The following is a 23697-nucleotide window of genomic DNA, read 5'->3' as shown; positions in this document are numbered from 1 at the left end:
TTTGAGACGTTGATTCGAGTACTGCTAAGATTAATCCGGATGGTCTTAGTGGGGATCCTTGGGTTCTTCTTGGCCTACACGTTTCCATTCTTGTGCACCTGTGGCTTTCCACCAGGACCTTAAAGATGCTGTTTGACTCTGCCGGTGGAACTTAATGACACTTGGATATGATTTTGGTAGCATTTCCTGGTCTTGTGAGCAGCCACAATGTGCAGCTTTCTCCTCATCATGGACCCCACTATCAAGTCCACTGAGGTCTTTGGTTTTAGCCATTGCGACTGACTAGTAGCTGACTAGATAACTGCCACATCTACTGCAACATATTAGAATGCTTTAGAACAGGGGCTGGCAACCTTAAACACTCAAGAGAGCCATTTGGACCCGTTTCCCACGGAAAAGAAAACACCGGGAGTCGCAAAACCCTTTTGACATCTAAAATGAAGAAAACACTGCATATATCGTATCCTTGAAATTATGAAATAAAAAGCTGATCTTAAATTATCCACCTGCAGCAAAGTAAAAATGTGGTCTGGTTGTCTTGCTGACTGCAGCTGGGACTGCTGCTCCACACTGCTGACCGCCTGTGAGTGCTTTGGGATGGGAGGAGCTCACGGCAGCACCGCTGCTCGCTGAGGACAGTAGCTGCAGAACGATATGTCTTTTCATGTAAGAGTCTCCAAAACACCAGAAAAGTCTCTAGTAACACCAGAGAGAGTCACTAGCTTTATCGCTAGTCATTTTTGACAAAAAAAAAAAAAAAAAACGCCAAGAGGATTTGGAAAGTTGCCAGATTTAGCGAGAACGTCATCAAGGTGGCACCACTGCGCATGCCGGTGGGTATTGCACATCGGCGGTTATGACGCATATTTTGAGCAACAAAAAAATTAAACACATTTTATTTTAATGTTACAAGTTCACAAAAATCTTCAAATTTAGAATTACATTTTAAAAACTAACGAGCTAATACATTTAAATTAAAATATTCATTTTTTTCCAAAGTCACAAGGAGCCACAGCAGAGGGATAAAAGAGCCGCATGTGGCTCCGGAGCCGCGGGTTGCCAACCCCTGATTTAGAACACAATAGAAACTACCAGTGATGCTAAGAATGACATAGAAGCTGCATTTTCTAAGTCTCCTGAATAATTCTAGAGAAAAAAAAAACCATAGAGTTACTTGTCACTTGTTTATGTTATTTCCAACCAAATCCAAAATACATCAGAATTTGGTGTGACAATGATTAATTGCAGGCTTTGCTGTAAAAAATGCAGACTCGATGCATCTCAGCTGAGAAAACATAAATAAATAATATTAATAAAACTTTCCATCTTTGTAAAAAGCGAGGTTACAGTCAAATATATTCATTTATCCCTGATCTAGCAGCTCGGATAAAGACGGCGTGGGAGGAAGCCGACTGTTGTTTGCCGTTGTATAGCAGGTGGTATCATGCTCCAAATTGCTGTAGTTTTCTAAATTGCACCCACTTGTGAACCACAAAGTCAAATCCCTGAACAATTTTATAATATCATTCTCATAATTACACCCCACTCACTTGGAAATATGTCACGTTATAGAAGCCAACAACACTCTGACTATCGTTTGACTGGGAATTTAACAGCGGGGGACACTGGAAGAGCCTTAAAGTGGAAAATTTGACGGTGTACCTTTACAGTGGAGGATAATGTGCTGGTTTGTGGGGCTGATGTCGGCGTCGAAGTATAGACAGTGAGCTTTATTTAGCTCGCATGTCAAACACCTTCGCGGGAACAGACCCACGGTTTTCACACTGAGAAGAGAAAAGAATAAAACATAATATGGTAAGACGACGTGAATAAAACTTTTTCAGCAAAAAATAGCTATTATGTGTAATGCTGGCATTGTCCTTTTCATATGGTTCCCCTGAAGAGACCAAAGCCAACAATAACTCCTACCCAGCTATAAAATATCAGTCTGCTGCACCTCTATCAAGTACATTTGTCACAATTTTCATTTTATAGATCAAGTAGTTAACAAGTAGTCGAGGAAATATTGGACAGACAAATCAGAAATGAAAATATCATCTACTGGCTGATAATCAAGTTATATATTGATTCTGAATAATCTTTGCTGGCTTAGCAAATACAGCAATATGGTTATGTTGTGCATTTTTAATAGTTTTTGAGGTTGTCACAAGTTATATCACAATGACAGCACTTGTTTGCAGCATAAATTCATTCATTTGGGAGTTGATTTTAGCTGCTGATATTTTATACATAAAATAAAGCAGTGTCTGCCTTTCATGTGAGGATATTTACTTAAAAACAAACAGAGATATAATGTGAATCCTCTGATAATATCTTAATAGGAGTCAACAATTAAAGAGAAACTTGGCGGCATGACAAGCTCGACGATAACGACACAAACCTGAAAAGTTGCCGTCTTCGCGGTGAACCCTCTGTGCTGAGAAAATAACTGTGAAAAGAAAATGAAAGGCAGTTAATTTATGCAACAGACATGCAAAACTAAGTACGGAACCTTCTTTATTCTCTTTTTGTTTGTTGATTTCATCCATCCATCCATCCATTATCCATACACCGCTTAATCCTCACTAGGGTTGCGGGGGGCTGGAGCCTATCCCACATGACATTACAATCACCAATTAACATGTTTTTGGACATGTGGGAGGAAGCTGGAGAACCCGGAGAGAACCCACGCTGCACAGGTGGTGGTGGCACGGGGAGAACATGCAAACTCCACGCAGAAAGATCCCAGTGTCCCCACTGGGGCGCGAACTGGCGACCTTCTTGCTACGAGACAACAGTGCTAACCAACTGCGCCATCTTGCAGCCCTTTGTTGATTTCAATGGATGCACACGCTGCTACGCGTGGTATCCAAGGTGAAATTTCATATGTATTTACTTCCTGTCTTCTTTTTCATGTGTATAAGATGTTTCCAGCTTCTTGGACTCACAGGTTGTCGGTGTTCTCATCGTAGGCGATGATCTTGGTCACCTCCCAGTTTCCCGACGTTAGATGTCGGACTTCATTCTGATCCGCTCTGAACTGTAAGAGTCCAAAGAAGATGAATATACAGAGGTTCATTTATTTGAGCTTAAGGAAATAACTCTTCTTATTCTGTGCACTCAGGAAGAAGTTGTATGTTGCATATTTCAAAGTGTCTGTACCAGAAAAACAACACCATTGGTCATGACATTTGTCTGTGAAAGAAAAAATGTTGGATTATGTTTATTAAAACGCAAACTGTCTTCAGGAGTGTTTTAACTAAAGGCAAACTGAGGTATAGATATGGCGCCATTGCATTCTAATAATAACATAATCTTCACCACCTACAGTGGCCATCCTCAACATACCCAACAACACAGTTTCTTATTGGAAGCTTTCAGATTTCTGGGATCCACTCTGAGGATCTCTGATGGACACTCAACATTCAAGAAAAAGGCCCAGAAGAGGACAAAGTCCAACCTGCCCCAGGAGCTGCTCATCCAACTTCTACACCACAATAATCCATTTTTTTTTCTCTGCACTTCAATTACCGTCTATTAAAGTAGCCACCAGTAGGGTCAGAAAAAGGCCATAATGGACAGTAGGGACCGCAGAGAAAATTGTCAGATGTTTCTATTAATGCTCACTGGCTCATTGTCGGCACTGTTGGTGGTGGCCAGGAGTCAGCATGGCCACTGTGACCAATCTACAGCTACACAGGAACCATGCTCAGTGTGTTCTGACACCTTTCAATTATAGCTAGCATTAAGGTATTCAGAAATGTGTGCTGCAGGATCCAGCCTTGACTCCAGAAGTACATCCCTAAGCTTTGGGTGTTGTGGCTGGTTCACCAGTTGTCCTTATTTAGACCAGTTTTGGGACAGTCAGACAAGATCAACACCTCCAACCGCTACTGGTCATGACTGATGTTGATGACTAAAGTTGGGTGGCTTTGTCGCAGCCAGGCCTGTGTGACTGGATGACCCTCAAACAATCCCCAAACAACAGCCAGGTAGTTATTTTTTACCTTGACTAAACATTGGGGGTTTATGGGATGCGGATCAGAAAACACCAACATAAATCTTACCCATAACAGCCACACAGGTCATTTGAAAGTCCTTTTTTTTCTTTAAAAAAAAAAAAAAAAAAAAAATCTATTTCATCACTTGAAGATGAAAACGTCTTTGCATATTAATGCTTGACCCATACAGTTGCTTTTAATTATAGAAACATTTATCAGATCTGACAAATCCATTACAGACTAAACAGGCTCAGCCATGATTTATTTCTCCAATAACCAATACTGCATGGGTTTAAATGTTTTTTTTTTTTTCTAAACTAATCCTGTTTTTTTCTACTAATATTACTGAAATTTAGCATGAAGCTTTAAAAGTTCTGGATGCAGATGGATCAGTTTTGATGTCTGTACTGAAGAGGATAGTTGTTTTTGGGGGGGCGGATTCTGTGTCTATGTTGGTTGTAGGTAAGTATCATTAAAAAAGGTATTTGTAAATAAGGTATGAGACATAAAGCAGTTTCTTGATTATGGCAACACTTTGACGGTTTTACAACAGCATCACAAATAAGCATCACCATGGTCGTAGCAGCTACACATCTATATTTAACAACAACAACAACAAAACATAGGGCTGTAGTTTAATCCCTGGTATGTTAACCCTGTTCAGGACTTTCATGTTGCCATACGTAGAAGGTCTTTCAGGGTCAACTGGACTCCAAGAAATAATATGTGCAAAGTAATTGTTGGTATTCATTACAGACTTTTATACTATGTCAAATAAATTTTCTGATAAGGTGACATATTTTTGGTTCCAAATGCATGACACATGTCCCTCTTTTTATATTTTAAAAAAATCTTCAAAAATAAAAAACAATACCTGTCACCTAAACCAATTGGCCTGGGGTCCAAAAGACCCCAAACGTCCTGAACAGGATTAACGTGACTATACGAGCTCTAACTTAAGAGTAAGTTCACTATAACTTCCTCTTCACCTGAGCAGTGAACATGGCGATGTGATGGAACTCTCCACGGCCTCCTTGTTTGACCGGAACAGTGAGGAAGAATCTGTTGCCGTCTTTGGAGAACACGGGTTCTTGGTTCTGTAGAAAGCAAAGACACATCAGTTCCATGACATATATTACAAAACTATAGATGAAGTAACATGTGCCTGTCTAATTCAGGACACTGATGCTTCTTCAACTACATCAGATGTCTATTCATCTATAACATAAGCTTGCTGAAGCATCCTGTTCTCAAAGGCCTATACGGACAGTCAACAGCGTGAACAAGTGGATAAAAACTGTGTGCAAATGGCCTCCACCGTCAAACCACTTTTTTAGCCTGAGAGTAGCACTCTGCAATGATTTCATATGACAAAATTTTGTTACTGATGAAACTGCTATGTGACTGTGTGAGTCATTTCCAGGAAGGAAAATGAGTATGACCAGCAGAAAAAAGAAGCACCATTTACCTCTATCTGAAACTCTAAGTAAGACAATGAGCAATATATCTTCACAAGTACAGCTCGACTGTACCGTCCTCTGTGACTCCGGTGGAGCTTTATTACAATCCCCTCAAAATAACCCTGTTGTAGTGATGTCCTTAGAGTTCTCTGAAACTGGGTTTAGGGAATTCAGATTTACAGCAGAAGTCCTGTGGTACGCTGCAGGTAGAGCTTAAAGACTCTTTTAATCTCGTTAACGCTTCTACGTGGTGTGCATCTACTAGAGGTGTTTGGGTGACGCGGTTCAGAAGGACAGCTTTTGGTCAATCTGTTGTCTCAGTTTAGGATGTGGGGAAGTGAAACTCCATCCCCACAAACATCAGAGATTGAGGCCACGTTTACACGTAGCTGGGTATTTACAAAAACGGATCTACGTTTTCAAAAATAACAGATCGTTGTCAAAAAAATCTTTACACAAATCAGCATAAACACGTCGTTAAGAGCTTTTATGAGCTGCCAGACCTATAGGGGGCAGTGTAATGAGAAGCTTAAAGCCATGCTAGCCAATCAGAATCCTGGAAAAAACACAACGAATGGCACAAATTACTTCCTGTTACTTCAATGATAATGGCATGAGAGTCGTTTGAGAAGTGGAGCTCCTCCTAAATGTGGTGTTAGAGTACGAAACAAGTAAAATACATGAAGATATTGACTTTCTATCCCAGTAGCCAAACTGTAAACATGGTCGCACACATATGATGCTGATTTTGTCGTATACTGTGACGTCAAACTCCGTCTCCTCCTGTTTACATGCAAACGTAAAGACAGAGTTTTTCCGAATCTTCAGTTTTCAGATACGATTGTTTCCTGTGACTTGTAGCTTCGTTTGCATGTAAACCAAAGGCCCATTGAAGTATCACCATTTTTGCTGCGTGTAAACAGGGCCTCAGTAAGCTTTGTGGCATTTAAAACCAGCCTGAAGTCACCTCCAACCTCTTCTACTTCTATATACTTTCCATTGTGATTCTGCTATTTTTCCATAATTGACAAATCAGAACTACTGAAGCTGGCCAACGATAGGAAGTGCTTAGTTAGTAGAGGCGCTCTCTTTGAACTGACACAACCTCACAGTCAGTAAATGAGCATCTTTCAGATTACCACCTTAACAAAGACAGGCGGCGGTTTTGCGTGCCAAGACTGTACGGCCTCAGGGCCATATGATCAAATCCTGCCTCGACCAACGCTTGGGTAGCTCAGAGTAGACAGCGCTCGCTTCTTGAGAAGAAATAAATACATCCAAGGAGAGAGTGTTTCATTCTGAACTCAGAGAAATAATAGTTCATAATTATTTCACTTCATCAAATGGAGCTGGAATGTGGTGTTTTGGCCTTGTTGGGTTGTATTGAGCGCTGGGTTACTGAGCGTCCATGGCTCTAAGGCAAGCACAGAGGACGCTGATCAGATCTTGATGAGGAAAGGTTAATTATACATTCTCTGTAAAGCGAAAATATGTTTGGATGAGCTATACAATAACTCAAACGGCTGCCTTATTGATTTTTTTTTTCTCTCAGCTTGTCATGTACACTTCAACATGATGAAGTCAGAGGGCGAGCAGCAGAAAAAGGCTGCTGAGGAGAGTGATTCAAGAGTCCTTGCTGCTGCTCGCCCTGCGTTTGCATCATCAGTCATCGTGTTTCTGGGATGAATACAGCTCGGCGCGTCCACACAAATACGCAGAGATGAGTAAGAAGTTGTACGCTCTGTCACATAATTGAAAGGCTGCTGAGGAGGACATGTCATCAGGTAGTATTACAGAACATGCTTTTCAAAATAATTGGTGAAAGGCCACGGTACAAAGAATGGAGAGAACTTTACCTGCTTGGAAAGCCACAGCTCGGAGCTTTCTTCGTGCCTCTGAAAAACATGTCAGAGCAAAGTGTCAGCCTGTGTGTGAATTCACCCTCACAGCTTTTCTTTCCTGGTGCTGCCTGTGCTTCTATCTGGTACACCACGGCTTCAAAAATTGCAAAGAGCAGGGCAGTATTGGAGATGTGGTGTAATCACATTGGTTCCCAAAATTCTTTTTCTTTCATGTCAGCAAAAACATTTAGAAAAGTGATGCATTTTTCATTTTGTGTAAAAACTTATTTTTTTGGAATGGAGCTTCAGTGGCTCGTTTTCCAGACAGAATCATCTGTCACATAACGGAAACCCTTTATTTTGCTGTTTATTTTAACACGCCACTGGGGACACCATTCCCAGTCTGAAGCCTCCCCCCATTTCAAACCAATATGCATGAGCAGGAGCCAGAGTTTTGGCAGGGGGATTCTGGGCGCCGTGTCCAGGCCTGAGCTAAGCTGCCTCTTGGCTGAGCGACGTGTTTGTTCGTGCAAATCACACCAAATCAGGAACCACAGAGCTGGAGAGCGGCCTGTTGAGTCCCGCGGTTCAACTGCGGGGTTAACGCCGCTCCGTGTCGTCCAAAATGCGGAGAGAATGTGGAAGGATTTGAATCTAGCAGATGTGCCGCGATATCAGCGAGGCTTAACCGAAGCCAAATAGTTAGCTTAACACAGTGGTTTTCAAACTTTTTCTGTTTTGCAACACTTCAGGAACCTGGACGCAGTGTTGTTCACCAAACCCAACACAATTTAGCTTTTATTCATCACGAGTTTAGCCATAACTGGAAAACTGGACTTATTTATAGAAGTTACAGCCTCTGATTTCTCTACATGTCAATGTGTAGGGAGCATAATAAGAGTGAAACTTGGCCAAAAATAAAAAAAATAAAAAAATACTGTTGTATTCTTTGAGCCCTTTTCAAAACCAGTAATTGTACAGAATGGATTAAAATGTGTGTCTGTTAGCTGCAAATGCTAATGTGGTGTACTAGCTAATTAGTTTATGGAGTTTACATCACAAAAACACCTCTATAGGCCTGGAAACCCCACTGGAACGGAGCCACAATGCTAAAATATCAGTTAGCTAAAGATTGTAGTTCTGTTCTTCATGGTTAGAGTATTATACCTGAACCAAAGCTGAGTAAGACAGTGGTACATATGCCTTTTCTGTTTGAAAATCCATCCATCCATCCATTATCTACACAGCTTAATCCTCACTAGGGTCATGGGGGGCTGGAGTCTATCCCAGCTGACTTAGGGTGAAGGCAGGGGACACCCTGGACAGGTCACCAGTCTATCACAGGGCTACACTTAGAGACAGACAACCAAGCACACTCACATTCACACCTACGGACAATTTAGAATCACCAATTAACCTCAACATGTTTTTGGACTGTGTGGGCGGAAGCCGGAGAACCTGGAGAGAACCCACGCTGCACGGGGAGAACATGCAAACTCCACACAGAAAGACCCTGGGTGTCCTCACTGGGACGCAAACCGGCGACCTTGCTGCGAGGCGACGGTGCTAACCACCGAGCCACCGTGCAGCCCCCTGTTTGAAAACACAATGATTAAATATATAATTCTAACTTGAGTTTTTAAAGCCCGTCTTCCATTTGTAAACATCCGGAACAACCTGCGCTAGAATAAATTATACATTTAATAATATTTCTACTTGTGATATCGTTCTATAACAGAAGGGCCTTACTAGCTCCAACCTGCAACACGAGCTCCAGACTGAACATCCTCCACACAGATGATCAACAACGAGTTTTTGCCCGAGACATGTGGTGTTCAGCACAATTATGCAACGTTGATTTAATAAAGTGCCGTCCAATTATTTTTCAAAGCTGCTGGACATTGATCCAATTTGAAACAAACGGGCCTCATCCAAAATATGAAATAAAAACTTTTTTAGACGATCATCATTGAAAACTTCAGCACCTCACCTACGACTTTTAATAAATTCTGTGCCCGCGCAGTGCCGATAATGTTTATCTGCAAAACTGGTGAAAAGGTGAATACTTTCTCTTGAACATGAATAAAAGATGTCACCACTCCTTGTTCCATTCTTGCTTAGATCCTCTTCAACTCACAGCAACAAAGCAGATAGAAATCAATTAGTGCACATAAAGAGGATAATGATTTTAAACGACAAGGGCTCCGATTCAGGGAAAAAAAAAAAAAAAACAAGTGCCGTGTTACCTTGGAAAGAAGATGAAAGAGCTGGAGTTTGATCAAACAGACACCTTGGTGAAAGCACCTCGCTAAAAGTTTTACAAAAACTACTCCGCTTCACATGAATGTGGAGTATTATGTAGCACCCAGCAGCTAATAAAATCTCCCCTTTTTTGTGTTTCGTAAGCCGGCGATAGAATTCCAGATCAGACGGTACAGTTTCCACGTAAACACAAAGCAAGGAGGGATGCTTTTAAAGATTTCATGCTGCTTTACTACTCAAGGGCACATTTCTGTTACCATCTCCGACTCCCTCTCTCACACACACACACACACACACACACACACACACACACACACACATACATACAGAAACACAAACACACAGACCGTGACGCAGGCTCCGGTGGTGGTGTCGCACACAGTCAGGATGGAGATGTTCTGGGCTCGGTTCATCCACCTTACAGATGTCTTGGTCTTGCTGATCCACTTCACCATAGTCACATAATGTTCCCTATACATATATATAAAAAAACAAACAAACATTTTAACTACACTGCTTATGTGAATGTCCACAATAACCCAGACCCAGAGTCCAAGAGCCACATTAATTACTTTGCATGATATACATTCTTTTTTTTAAAGGAAAGTGTTCCAGGCTAGTGAATAGTAGATTTACACAAAGGGAAAATTACATATTGTGGAAAGAAATAATGTGAAGGTTGTTATGTAAGCCAGAAGAGAACGTGAATGGATGTAGAACCTGGTTTTACAAATGGTTAAGTAAGAAATAAGAGTAGAAAAATGGTTCCTTTAGCTGTACCAAGTTACATTTTTGTCATGGTGCTACATTTCTTTAGTTATTTCTCATCCTCACAGTCCTTTCATGGTGGCACAAGATGAAACCTTCTTCTAAACCAATCAGATTGAGTGGTGGCACACAGGGATGCAACATCTCTAACGTGCACCTGCTTGGTTGTGAAATAACTACAACAATAATAATTATAATCATAAACCAACCTCACTGATTTTATTGTGAGACTAGTTAGTCACTGTTTATTCTTTAATTTATTAGCTATCCTCAATAAAAGAATGAGTTATACTCAGAGCAGCTGCAATGCAGGGGCACAGCAAGCCGCAGTGTGCACCATTTCCCAATTAAAGGTGCCAAGTGTCGAGCGAGGGAAAAATGATCATCTGGAGTTTCAAATGTCAAAAGTGTCTCTTTAAGTGGCACAGCAGCAGCAAAAGGATGCAAAAGTCTGACAGAGAAAATGCAACTCCTCTCACCGCAGCTTGAGCGTCTCCGGAGGCATGAGCTCCAGCGTGTGCGTCGGCCCGTAAAGATTGACTACATAGAGCTTCACCGCCGGGTTGGGTTGGCCGGCCTGCGTGCAGAACCGACAGTCCAGACGTTAGACAGAAGCCTCACCTCGCCGAAAATACTTTATGCAACACTATCCAAAATGGCAACTTATAAAGTGCTGCAAAATTGAGTGATTTGGGATGAATAATTCATTGAGAGCGGCCCCCTTTTAAAAAACCTTTTAAATACACATGCAGTCGGACAATTATGCATGTGTTGTTATGCGGGGACTGTTAGGAGGTTTGTCTGTCATACTAAACAGCAAACATAAAAAAGACTGCTGATAAAACATAACGCATTGGGGAAACACTTCATTGAAGCAATTGTAAATTGCAAAGGCAAAGAGGGGGTATTTGCATTCAGTCAGTGCTTTCATTGGAACATTGTTCTGCATACAGAAGAACAATATAACGCCGTGAGATGTCAGCACTGTATGATTTTAAATTAATTCTAGGAGACAATTTGGGACTCTGTGGGCTAATCTTTTTCACACCACCTCATTCTACAGCACTTTGATTTCCTGTGTTTGAGTAATGACATGCACAGGGACAGCCTACAGACACAACCATAAAGGGAGAACAGGTGTTGCTTTCAGTCAGCAATGGGTGAAGCTGCTGCAGCTAGCCATGTACTATGTGGAAACTGGGTTATGGAGTATATGATCACTGTATTCTGTTCAAGAGATCCTGCTGTCAGTGGAGAAACTGGATCTCTGTCTACCTTATGGTGTACTTGCTTTGCAAATTTCTATGTAAAACTGTGCCATTAACAATACAGTGAGAGGAAAAGTAAATGGGCAAGTAAAAGCCCTGCATTCAAAATGTTTCCGGTAACACTTTATAATAACTATCCGTTATAACTAGTTAATAGATCATTTGTAAACTGTTAATTAGTGAGTTATTAACCACTTGTTAAGTGTTTGTTAATAGTTTGTTGATGATTTATAACAATGTCTTATAGATAGTTAATATACCATTTACAAACTGTATGTTAATGAATTATAAATGACTTGTTAACTGTATATTAATGATTTACAGCCACACCTTATAAACCATTCATAGATCATGAACAAGCCATTAGTGAATTACTTACTAATGACTTGTTAAGTATCAGTTAATAGTTTATATATGTTATTGGGACGTTACTCTAAAGTTGCAACTCTTCCTCATTTATTAACTGCTGGTAAATGAGGAATAGTTGCAACTTTAGAATAACGTCTCAATAACATACATAAGCTTATAACGAATACTTAACTACTACATTAAGTCACATTTTGGCTGTAAATCATTAATATACAGTGAACAAGTCATTTATAACTCATTAACTAACAGTTTGTAAATGGTTTATTAACTATCTATAAGGCATCGTTATAAATCATCAACAAACTATTAACAAACACTTAACAAGTGGTTAATAACTCACTAATTAACAGTTTACAAATGATCTATTAACTAGTTATATATTATAAAGTGCTACCATGTTTCCAAATGAAAAGTTGTTCTGACAGCAGCCTCCAGCTCGTCTGTATTTTGGTTCAGGTGTTTCTCATCATTTTCTTGATGGGTTCAGGTCAGGTGAGTTGGCCGGTAAGAGTGTGGTAGGAAAAGTAAGAGAGATGACCGTAGCCTTAAGAGGACTGTGAAGAAAAGTCGATTCAAGAACCTGGGACAACTTCACAAGCAGTAGACTGATGCATCAAGAAGTCACCAAACACAGACTACTTCAGGAAAGGAGCTACAGCTATGGCAGTCCTAATGTCAAAATCACTCCTTAACCAGAGACGGCATCAGAAGCTTCTTATGTGGGCTACGGAGAAACAGAACTGGACTCCTGCTCCGTGGTTCAAAGTAAAAGTTGCCTTTTATTTGGAAATCAAGGTCCTAGAATCCAAAGTGTTTGAAGTCCATTGTGAAGTTTCCACCGTCTCTGGTGAATTTGGGTGCTGGTGTTGGTCCACCGTGTTTAATGAAATCCAAAGCCAACGCAGCGTCTACCAGGAGATTTTAGAGCGCTTCATGCCTCCATCTGCTGACAACCTTCATGGAAGATTTCCCAGCAGCACTTAGCACCTGAGTACCAAATGGTTTGCTGACCATGGTATCACTGTGCTTGATTGGCCAACAACTCACCTGACCAGAAGCCCACGTGTGGTTTTGTCAAGAGGAAGATGAGAAACACCCAACCTTAAATACAGACAAGCTGAAGGTGGCACTGGTGCAGTAAGTCATGGTGAAGGAGCCCCAGTTTATATTGAATGTATAAATGAAGATAATTGAAAGAAGTCTGACATTTGTAATACAATCAAACAACAAAAATGACAGTTAGCTTTCCTTTCAGGTATCAACAGTAACTAAATGCTCATATCTACGAGTATCATAGATTATATCATACTAATAATGATGAGGAGTGACATTATGTGAGCTCATGGAAAGCTGTGATCGATCACATTTAACACATTTAGAGCAAAAATGTGATTAACTTTCACCAGTCAAATGTTGTTGCCTGTTACTTGCTTTTGGCTTTTCTTTAATTAAGAATATTGAACAATCAGCACATTAGTTGTTCATTTTCTTTTACTTGGTCTAAAGAACAAAAAACAAAAACAAAAAACACACCTTTAAATAATGTCAAAAGTCATGAGTGAATACTTTGCGTCTTAATTGTTTAATTGTTTCACTAAACAACAGATTGAGGTGACAGAAGTTCAAGTGGCTCGCTGTTATCTGTAACAAAATGGTAAGGTAATTCTCAAACCCATCTTTTTTTTAATCATTTCTGTTAGTGTACAGAAAAAGCAATAAAATATGACAAGAACTCTTATCTTAAGAGATTTTTTTAGGTGTTTTCTGACACTGGATTGGTTAGCACTGAATAATAATCAAAAGTGGTATCAATCTCCTCATCTCATGACTGTAAGAAAAAAAAAAGAAAAAAGAAGTAATTTTTCCGGTGATATTATGAGATGAATGTCTCCTACATAATGGTTACCTTGGGGTAGGGGTACTGCTTTCCTTTGGGGTATGTCATTCCAGTGAAGCGAGGTAAAGCCATGTTGGGCACCAGAGTGTCATTAAGGACCAGGAAGGCCAGCCTCTCTCCATCAGGAGACCACCAGTGAGCCACATGGGTATGGAGGATCTCCTCTGTTCAAAGAGAGACATTAAACTGTTTACTGAAATCAATCTTTAGACACATTTTACCATCTTATAAGTCAAGATAATACAGCACAGGATCCCAGTCAACTCTCCCATTTCTCAAGGAATTCTGGCGTTTTTATTCTTCTTAAATCTCACATTTTTAATCTTTCTAAAAAAGAAATAAACACAGAAAACAAGTGTTGACTAAAGGCAAACCACGGGGCTAATTGCCCCTCTGGTGAAGCAGATGGCGGTATACATCTCGATCAATCGAGGAGCAGGAAAAAGACGAAGAAAATGAAGAGGAGGAAGAAAAATCAGAAAAAGGATTCAAGTATGGAAGCTGAGGGTATGAGGGAAAAGAAGCAAAAAGTTTGTGCAACATCACCAAATAGAAAGATGGCTACCTGTGATGGATGAAGAGCAACAAGTCTTGTTTTTTGTAAAATGTGCTACATGGACTTTAGCAGGTACCATGTAGTGAGAAGCAATGTGAGCCAGCAGGACAAATCTGTCAAGCATAAGCGTGACCAAGAGAAGCGTGCCTCACCAGTTATGTCACAGTAATAATCAGATGTGATTACGTTTATTATTATGTTTTTTTTCTTCATTGTGAACTCTGTCTAGAATTAGAGAGAGAATCGATTCATAGGTTTGATCAGGTGAGCTACTTCCACTGCCATCCTGGACATGGATTATGAAGATGGAACTGAGGTGCCGGATGAAAAACTCCTCAGAGACAAACGTATTGATCAGAGATGCAGTCCACTCCACTCCCAACTCCTGAAGGACCTGAAACTTCTGAATCCTGCATCTCAGCTTGACATTTGGAGACAGTTTTCAAGTTGATGACAATAAAAACAGGCTGGAGACACTTTGTAATTAAGTAATGTATTGTTTAGATAAGTCAAGAATTCTCAGCTGGCAGCCCTGTTGTTTTATTGCAGTGCCGAGGCTTTAATGAAGGAACTCGTTGACCACCAGGTTCAGACAGGTAGAGCTGGATGTGGAGATGGTGGGGATCGAACAGTCCAACCTTGCAATTAGTAGATAACCCGCTCTACCACCTGAGCCCAGGACTTGAGGTCCGACAAGTGAGCTGACAAGACTTATGAAGACTTTATTATGAATTCCACACAGCAATGCCATGTCTGTATGTATTTTCGTATGGTGCAAAGGATTGTTAGAGAAAATAGAGCGGCTTTGGACAACAGTACTGTCCTGCTGTACTGTCATGTCAAATCAGCCACAATGCTTGACCTCACAAATACACTCAGAGGGTGATGCAACGTGTGAAACCTTTGTGTGCAAATGCAGGAAACCCCAATAAATACGAATTGAAATCTGAATTTAACTTGCTGTGTCTACATGTAAAGGGTCTGTGGCCAGCGGTAGGAACGTCAAATGTAATCACATAAAGAAACAAGGCAACTCGTTAAATTGCTCTACTTTAGCAATATTGTCCCAACAATAAAATATTAATCAAGCAACCCATAAAAAAGCTGACTGTTGCTAACATCTGTAGCACAAGTGGAAATAAAGGTTCACATAAAGTCCTGATGGTCACAAACAAACATACTTTAAATACTGAAACATAACCATACACTAGAAAAAAAGAGAGCTAAAAAGGTGTTAAATTAGCTTGTAATTTAGGGTCAGCCAACACTGATTGCTACATTATTATACTTTACATATATAATTAAGAGCAAGCATTAAAAAAAAGAGACGACAAAACAGCACAGCGGTTACTGCGGTCGCTTGCCTTTTTAGATTTAAAGAAGATTTACATAATCGCCTTTTCTCCAGAGAGACGGGCCAAAGTGTATGCAGTGTGTGTTTGCTTAAAGCACATAAAACAACTCCTCACCCCCCCAGTGGGGAGATATCTGCACTAGAACAAACATTATGAATATTTAATAACTGTCTTTAATGCAGTAATGTTGCTAAACGCCAGCATTTTCCACTTTAATGAGACAGTGTGTCGAAGCTTTGAAATTAAGCCGCCGTAGATATGATCATTTGTACCTACGCGATATTTAAAACCCACCGTTGCAGAGCAGTTTCTCAACAAGTCATTATCTGGCATCAAGTTTCTGTTAGTCACTCGGATTGTCAAAGAAAAGAAAGAAAGTTTTGCTCTCGAGAACGAGCCGATGCGTACCTTCATAGAGCCAGTCAGCGATCCCGTTGAAGATGACCCCTTCCTTTCCTGAGGATGTTAGCCTGAGGGAGTTACTCTTGACGTCAGATTGGTAGTAGATGTTATTTTCAAATATGTAGATCTGTAGAGAGAAAGCACACAGTCACGACTTCAATGTGAGATGGTACAGCAAAGATCTGACACATGCTGGAGGAAGAAGGAAACCGGTGCATGACTCTGAAATTGATCAAGTTTGTGCCAGATTTTGGGCTGCAGCACACTGGATTAACAATTAGTATATTAAATACGCACAGTATCTGCTTAAGCATCCAAACAATCCTTTTAGGATTAGAGGTGCAAGGCGGTGCTGGTAAGCCAAGTGATTAACTCTAATGTACTGTGAACTGTATTTGTGGAAGTAAACCGGTTACTCTTCCAAACAGCTCAACAATAACTTCAAATCTTCAAACCAGAAAAATCTAACTGTAGGGGTTTTCAAAGTCTGCCATCTTGGCACTCCCTCAGAAAAATGTAGACAGCTGCAAGCCTGTCAAACCTTCCCTTTCATTTCTTAATCAGTTTTTATTTTTGCCTGTATGGCCATGGGTTCTCATCACACTGTGTATGAACCGAGGCAGTGTGACTCTTGATTTTTTTCTGCGTTATTCTTTGTCTTAATTGAATTAAGAAGACATCCATGCTGGTTTGGCTTTACAACTTCAAGATGTTTTTTTTTTTTTTTTTTCCTGGGATATGAACACGACATATAATGATGCCATAAACTTGAGCTTTGCCTGTTTTTGCCAAATTTGCATATGTATGCACAGCCTATCACTGGATTACCTTGAAAACCAATGACTGGTCTTTGTAGTAAGGCGTCGGCACACCTAATTTCATTGTCTTTGTCTGTCACCCAGCCAAGACAATAGAGAGCTGCCCATTAGCAGTCCAAACAGACAATGAAAAGTCTTCGTAATTCTTTTCTTAGTCGTCTTTGACTAAGTTTTCATTGGTTGGATTGTTGCAAAAACAAAAACAAACTCCACAGGAAGTGGCGACAGGCAGTCACTGCTGGTTCCTCAGGTTATTAGACTGTATTTGTAGATGTCAGCCAGGAAAACTAAAGTGTGGGGTCATGTCAGAGGGTAAAGGACGACCCCAAGAAGGTGGCATGCAAACTTGGGGTTTCTGTCAGAAAAGTTGTTCGGCCCAGAGGCTGGGTTCACTGCCCTAGTTCTAGAAAAGACACACTTCAGAACACCCGGACAGGCACAACAAGAGGGCGGCTAAAGAGACGTATAGGACTAGTAAAAACTTTATGAATAAATGGTCCACTGGCCTAGCCATAATGGCCAAGTGTCTTTTTTGACAGGGGAGTGGCTAAAGGCAACATTAAAGAAGACAGACCTAAAGCGTCTTACTGAGGATTGGATGTTTGGTTGATTTTTCAGACTCAGTGGAGCCGCAAATGTTAGATGTTACTGGTGAGCTTTCCAACCATTATGCCTATTTCTAAAAAAGCCATCTTGATGTAACTGGCCTTTAAAAGACCATCTTCCCTGATGCTGCTGGATTTGTAACACACTGGCATCGACAAGACTGGGATTGTTTGAGATCGTGAATACAAGTCACCAAATTGAGTTTCCCCTGTTGGGTGCCTGGGCTGAAGAGTAAGGAACATCCAGGGGGGAGCTCAGAGTAGATCCACTGCTCTTTCATGTTCAAAGGAACCACTTGAGGTGGTCCAATCATAGGACACCTCCTTGTGCTGACCTCCTACCAGTTGCCCAGAAGACCTCTGAAGGAAGACGTTTTCCAAGAGGTGCTAGAAAAAGCTTCCAGGACGAACTGGAAAAATGTTGCTGAGGAAAGGAACATTTGGACTGCTTTGCTTAGTCTGCTGCCACCACAACTCTGATAAGCAGCAGGAAATGCATGTATGAATATTTAAAACTTTTCTCTGCGCATATACTGCTGTGTGGAACAACTCCAGCACTTTATATAAGCAGCAGTACCCACCGTACAAATAATGCAAACAAATGAAATCTGTACAGGATTCTATAAACAGATGAGGTGGATGCTGCACTGAACTCCGCTGACATTATTCACTATAGGAAGGATGTTCCCAACCTTTTCCCTGAGGATAAATCTACCAACATATCTGTCAGAATTGCAAAGTAAAAAAATCCAACTTGTCAAACAAACACCAAAAAGTCCCTCTCTCAAAGTAACGCAGACCAGATTGAATATGAATCTCTTTTTAGCCTTTCCCAAGAGCTGGAACTCTGTGGCCTCATGTGATCTCACATAAAAATTCATTAGCAAACGGCCTCATGATGTACTGACATAACCTCACAGTCAGCAGAGCCTTCTGCTGTCTGGCTGGAAGACATCAAGATAACATCAGTCCAGAAGGCGGTCTGTGCAATGTGCTAAAAGCTTCAGAGAAATGATCGCTTAATCGCAGACACAGTTCAAATGCACCATCTGCAAGAGGGAGGTTCTCTTCTAAAATGTAAGGGCTTATTATTTCAACTGTGAAGTGAAATAATTAGCCGGTTGATGTTCTATAGCTGCAGGTTTCAACAAATTGGAGCGTGTTTCAGAGATGTGGGCTTTGGAAAGAGGAAATTCAGATAGCGTCAAAACAAAATCTAAATGACTTATGTGCTTTATCGTGTCCATCACAAGAATTGAGTTTATTATCCACAGATGGCGCTACTTTAAGTAAAACCTACAAACTTGTTCTAAATCAAAGTAGCTTTCACCACAGCCTTATCCAGTGCTTGAAGGGTAACAACGGGGTTATTTAGAATTTTTCAGTATGTTAATAGATCTCATAAAAAGTCTGAATATGTCGGAGTACATGAATGTAGGAATTATAATCAATCTGTGCTTTAAAAACTTAAGAACCTCGGTGCAATGACTGTAACTACAGGTTAGTGAAAATGCAAACAGCTTGAGTCGTTAGTGATGCTCTACATTACAAACCTGTAACCCGCAACGTAAGTCTTTCCACTATAAAGTGTAACTTAAATTATACAGCGCACCATCAAAGCTTGTACTTTACAAGGGTAACAATGTGGGAAATGATAGTCTAACATGTGCCTGCTCTGTTATTACGGTGTGCACTACAGAATGACCCACTAAGCTGCAATCTGGCATTTGGAATGAACTTGCACTGTATGTTTTTCTGTTTTTTTAACTATCAGGTACCCATTCTAACATGACACATCCTTGAAAGCCACCCACAGGGTCACAAACAAGCATTCACAATCAGTGCTTGCTAGTGAAGAGACCGTCTTCATTAAGAGACCTTGCTGAGCTGTTCTGTGGATTTATTGCACGTGGTTTTGGCATTTATGACTCACAGTTTCAGAGCGGTTAAATCAAGGCTATCATCTTCGACACCTGTCTCTGATGGACTGTCCTGGTTGTCAATTCACTGTAGAGCCCTTATAAAAGAAAGTTTTCCACTTGCTGTGCTTTATAACAACAGTGTCGATCCATAGAAAGCTTGAACACCTCAGTCTTCCTAAATCCCCTACAAATACTGTACTGAATATATTATAAAGTCAGAGAGTAGGCTATATAAATTGCAAAACATTAATTTAAACCTTTTACACTATCTCAGATTTCATATGAAATTTAAGAAAGTAATGCGAAACTAATGTTATGCTACCTTTTTTTGCCTTTGCTACTAGCTGACTAACTTTACTAAGCTTGTTCGTCAGGCTAAATAAATACATCTTGAGTGTATTTTAGTTTAATCATATGACATCAAGGGATTTTTGCCAGTCAGCGGCTACGCTAACAGCAGTTGCTGCTAATCTGCAAGGTGTGCTAGTAAGCATTTAAACGAGGCTAGCCAATTTAGTTTTCATTTATTAGTCTTCAGTCTGAATTTTCGGCATTCTTTGTGTTGTTGTGTGAAAAAAGCAAAACATTTTGAAGCACCACAGCAGATTTTTAAACAGGAAAAGGTGCGCAAGTTGCTAGCTCACAAGCTAGCCCTAACTAGCCAGAGTATAATCACTGCAGTTTGGTTTATATCTCTGCTTTATTTTGTTTTGTTTTTTTTGTTCTTTTACAAATTTTTTTTTGCAATAATTTTTGTCAAAAGGTAAGGTTTTTATTGTTTTTTTTTTTTAAAAAAAGCAACGTTCTGGTCACAAGTGTTGAGATAATTGCAGTCTATACAGTGACTTTCAGCTATTTCGCTCAGTGACAGTAAAATACCTTCAATATAGTGTTGTTATTCCAGAACTTCTCATCATGTTCCCTTGTGTCTATATGTATATACTGGGATTTACTATATCTAGAACCAAATAGTACCAATAAGTACGCTGCAAATTAGAAAGAATCATGCTGGAACTTGCAAGAATTACGAACTAGTCATCATTTCGAAGAAGGTATCATCATTCACCGTGTTAAATTATCCTTTAAATCAACAAACGGCATTAGAGCACGTCAAAGAGCGCTGAATTACAACTTCGTAAACTGTGAAAAGTCATTATGCTGTTATTTGGTGTCACTGTGTGCGTCCAATGCCCTCCTTAAGACTGTGTGGTGATGAATGGACACCCCCTAATTCATATTCTATTCATAACTCTCAGGCATCCTCCTAATGAGAATACGCAAATTCCCAAAGAATTGCTATGAGGCTCGCTTACATCCTGTTACAGCAAAACACATGTATGTCATTGTTTCCAAAGATGCACTTTGGGCTAATGATGCTGCGTACGCCACTCGAGAGCGAGAGAACCTTCACATCTGTCTGGCTCTCACCTCCTTATCGGCGTAATGACTTCCTAATGGAGTCGCATTTGATTTATGCGCAAATATTCCTCGCTGAAATTTGCAAACATGGACATAGCGGCTCTACTATGCTTTTTAAGCCTTTTAGCTGTCAACAAAACAGCCTCCCCATCTGTCTGCTGCAGATAGATAAAAAAGAAAAAAAAGGTATGATGGAGGAAAATTAGCATTTAATTAGGGTTCCTCGAAAATGTGAACCTGAGCACATTACGAATAGACGGGGAAATTCTAAATTACGAGCACAGCGGAAAAGATAAACTTTTCTTTTTTTTATTTTTTTTTGACAGGTGTGTCTCGTACAGAAACACAAACAGAGCTCCAAGCGTGTTGAGAAGTGCCATGACATCTGGTATCTGTGTACATGTAGCACAATGTCATCCACGGGCCTGGAGCTGAAGATACATTCCTATTCTGCAGGCTCCACAATAGCAAGGCCTTCAATATACAGCACTTTATTTAGGCCGTAGATATTCTGAATTGGCTGTTTATTGGCCGTCTCAGCAACAAAAACACTGGAGTTGAAGGCTACACCAGATAGAGGAACACATGATTCCATGTCCTGCTTTACCAAAGGCCCCAAAACATATCTTATATCTATTTGCTGCTTATTTTGTGTGTTCACATTCCAGGGTTGTACAGTAATCGCCAATGAAATGTCAGTGAAAAGCTTTCACCATTGAAAAGAACATGCTTTTACCGTTACTTATGTACTGCTACCTTCAGCCTGTTTGTGTGGAACTGAATGTCTTAATCTTCACTAAACCGGAAAGCCAATAAAACTACTGTTAAAGTGGTGTAGTGCAGTTGAGGATGTGAAATGCTTCTCTCATGTGTTCTCACCAGTTGTTGGCCCTGCACTCCCCAGGCAGCGTACTGCAGAACCGAGTTCACCACCTCAGGGGGGTCCAGCTCCCAAACCTCCCTGGAACAAAAGACAATAAGGCTCATGAAACACCCGTTGGTGGGTTAAGGTGGTGGTCGGTAAGCTGCATTCCCAACTACACAACTACACTGTTGCCCATAAAGTTTGAATACTGTTTGTTTTGAGGCACATTCCTCTTGTTATTTCTATTTATACTCATCAGTAATCACTTCTAATACTGCAGTGATTACACACTGAGTCCCAGTTACCAGGTGAAACCAATTTTGACTTTTGGATCTGACCAAAGAGTGGGACGCCCTGAACATTGACTCCACCACCAAGCTGGTGGACAGTATGCCACCATGTCTTAATGCATTGATCCATGTCAGGGGTGGCCATACTCAATATTAGTGACATTTGAAAGAGTAATATTGGACATTCTAATGCAGGAAATCTCCTCGAATATGTGTTTCCTGTTAAACTGGCCAAGGTTGAAAGGTTGAAACAAAAACTTTAATCCCCCCCAATCTACCCGCTATTTTGTTTAAGTCTGAATACACAGTTAATTGTGGTTTAATTTTTACCGTGATATATATAGTATGTATACTGTGATATCAATAAAGTTTTGAGAAGATATACACTTTATCTATCAAGAATAAATTGCATTGTCACAATTATTTAATGGGAAGAGGTAAAAACAACAACAACAAAAAAAAAAACAACATTTTATTCCAACTTTATGGCCAACAGTGTATCAAAACAAAGTGAACATGAATATTGTGAAAAACAACATTTGTCATAGTAGGACTCAGTAGAACCTCCATTTTAGCCATCTGGACAGCCAAGTCTACCACTCTGTGACTTTCTCAAAATGGCTCCAAAGACGTAAAACAAATGTTGAAAAACACTTTTCTAGGGCAGTTTGTTCGAACACAGGCTACGTGACAGCTTCTCTTGTTCCAGCTGACAATGAGGTGCAAATTCAAATGAGCACAAATTGGCCACGGAGCCGTTTGTCTCATATCAGCACCCGCATGACAGAGATTAAAAGAAAAATCCAACGTGGTGCTCCAAAATGGCATAATATCTGAGGAATCTATCACAAAGCTTCCTAAAATAACACTCGTGTTTGAAAAAGGCTAATCCCGTCAGCCACACAAAAGTTTTAATCTCTTTCTGATTAGTAGTGGGAATCCTGCTCATGGGTGTGACTGATGGGACAGGCCGGATGTGTCCTGGATCAGTGCTCTGGACAGACATTGGGCAGCAATTTTAAAGATCCACCTGAAAAGCAGCAGGAGGCGACAGACTGTAGGGTTCAAACACAGTTTGTCAGCCTTGTAAAGCAGAACACCCACAAAACAAGGATCGTGATAAACCATTCTAGGGCTCTGTGGTGTCATTAAAGTTCTGGGGAACAGAAACAAATCTATCCTTGATGTAGTCAACTCACTGCACAATGGATTTCTACTCTTAACACAGCTGAGCCCTTAAATCAGTCTGTCTGGATTAACCATGTTTTCTCCAATTGATGGCAAAAACTACAAATGTTTGCAACTTTTTTCAGGTTCAATGAGTTGTTTCTTGCACAATATACAACCGTATAGGTTGTTTATTTCTATTCCTTGTACAATCTACGAGTGTCTCCCAAAGTAGCGACCCTATACCAGCTGCAGGGAAATATATCACAGATGTTTTTCATCTTGGGGTTGCTTCTGAAACCAGCTTGGAAGGGTAAAGAGATCAGGGTTTGGGTCAACTTAGAGAACCATCATTGTCGTGGATTTTATACAGAGTGTGGTGATAGTTACCAAAAACACTGACTTTTGTTTTGAAGATGTACATGAGAAGTG

The 23697-nt window shown here is 40.4% G+C and overlaps 1 protein-coding gene across 1 annotated transcript in view; it reads right to left on the bottom strand.

Moving 5' to 3' along the window:
• dpp10 (dipeptidyl peptidase like 10) overlaps positions 1-23697 on the bottom strand; it is a 114267-nt gene that overhangs the window by 12965 nt on the left and 77605 nt on the right. The window contains exons 7-15 of the mRNA XM_008298324.1: positions 16186-16306; positions 13876-14030; positions 10812-10909; positions 9912-10035; positions 7318-7356; positions 4991-5098; positions 2949-3040; positions 2402-2449; positions 1663-1784 (exon numbers count right to left, since the gene is read on the bottom strand). Coding sequence (XP_008296546.1) covers positions 1663-1784; positions 2402-2449; positions 2949-3040; positions 4991-5098; positions 7318-7356; positions 9912-10035; positions 10812-10909; positions 13876-14030; positions 16186-16306 — 907 coding nt within the window. The remainder of the gene's footprint in view (positions 1-1662; positions 1785-2401; positions 2450-2948; positions 3041-4990; positions 5099-7317; positions 7357-9911; positions 10036-10811; positions 10910-13875; positions 14031-16185; positions 16307-23697) is intronic.

This window comes from Stegastes partitus, unplaced genomic scaffold, assembly GCF_000690725.1.
Source record: "Stegastes partitus isolate 25-593 unplaced genomic scaffold, Stegastes_partitus-1.0.2 Scaffold1305, whole genome shotgun sequence".
NCBI lineage: Eukaryota > Metazoa > Chordata > Actinopteri > Pomacentridae > Stegastes > Stegastes partitus.
This window is presented reverse-complemented; position numbering and strand designations above follow the sequence as displayed.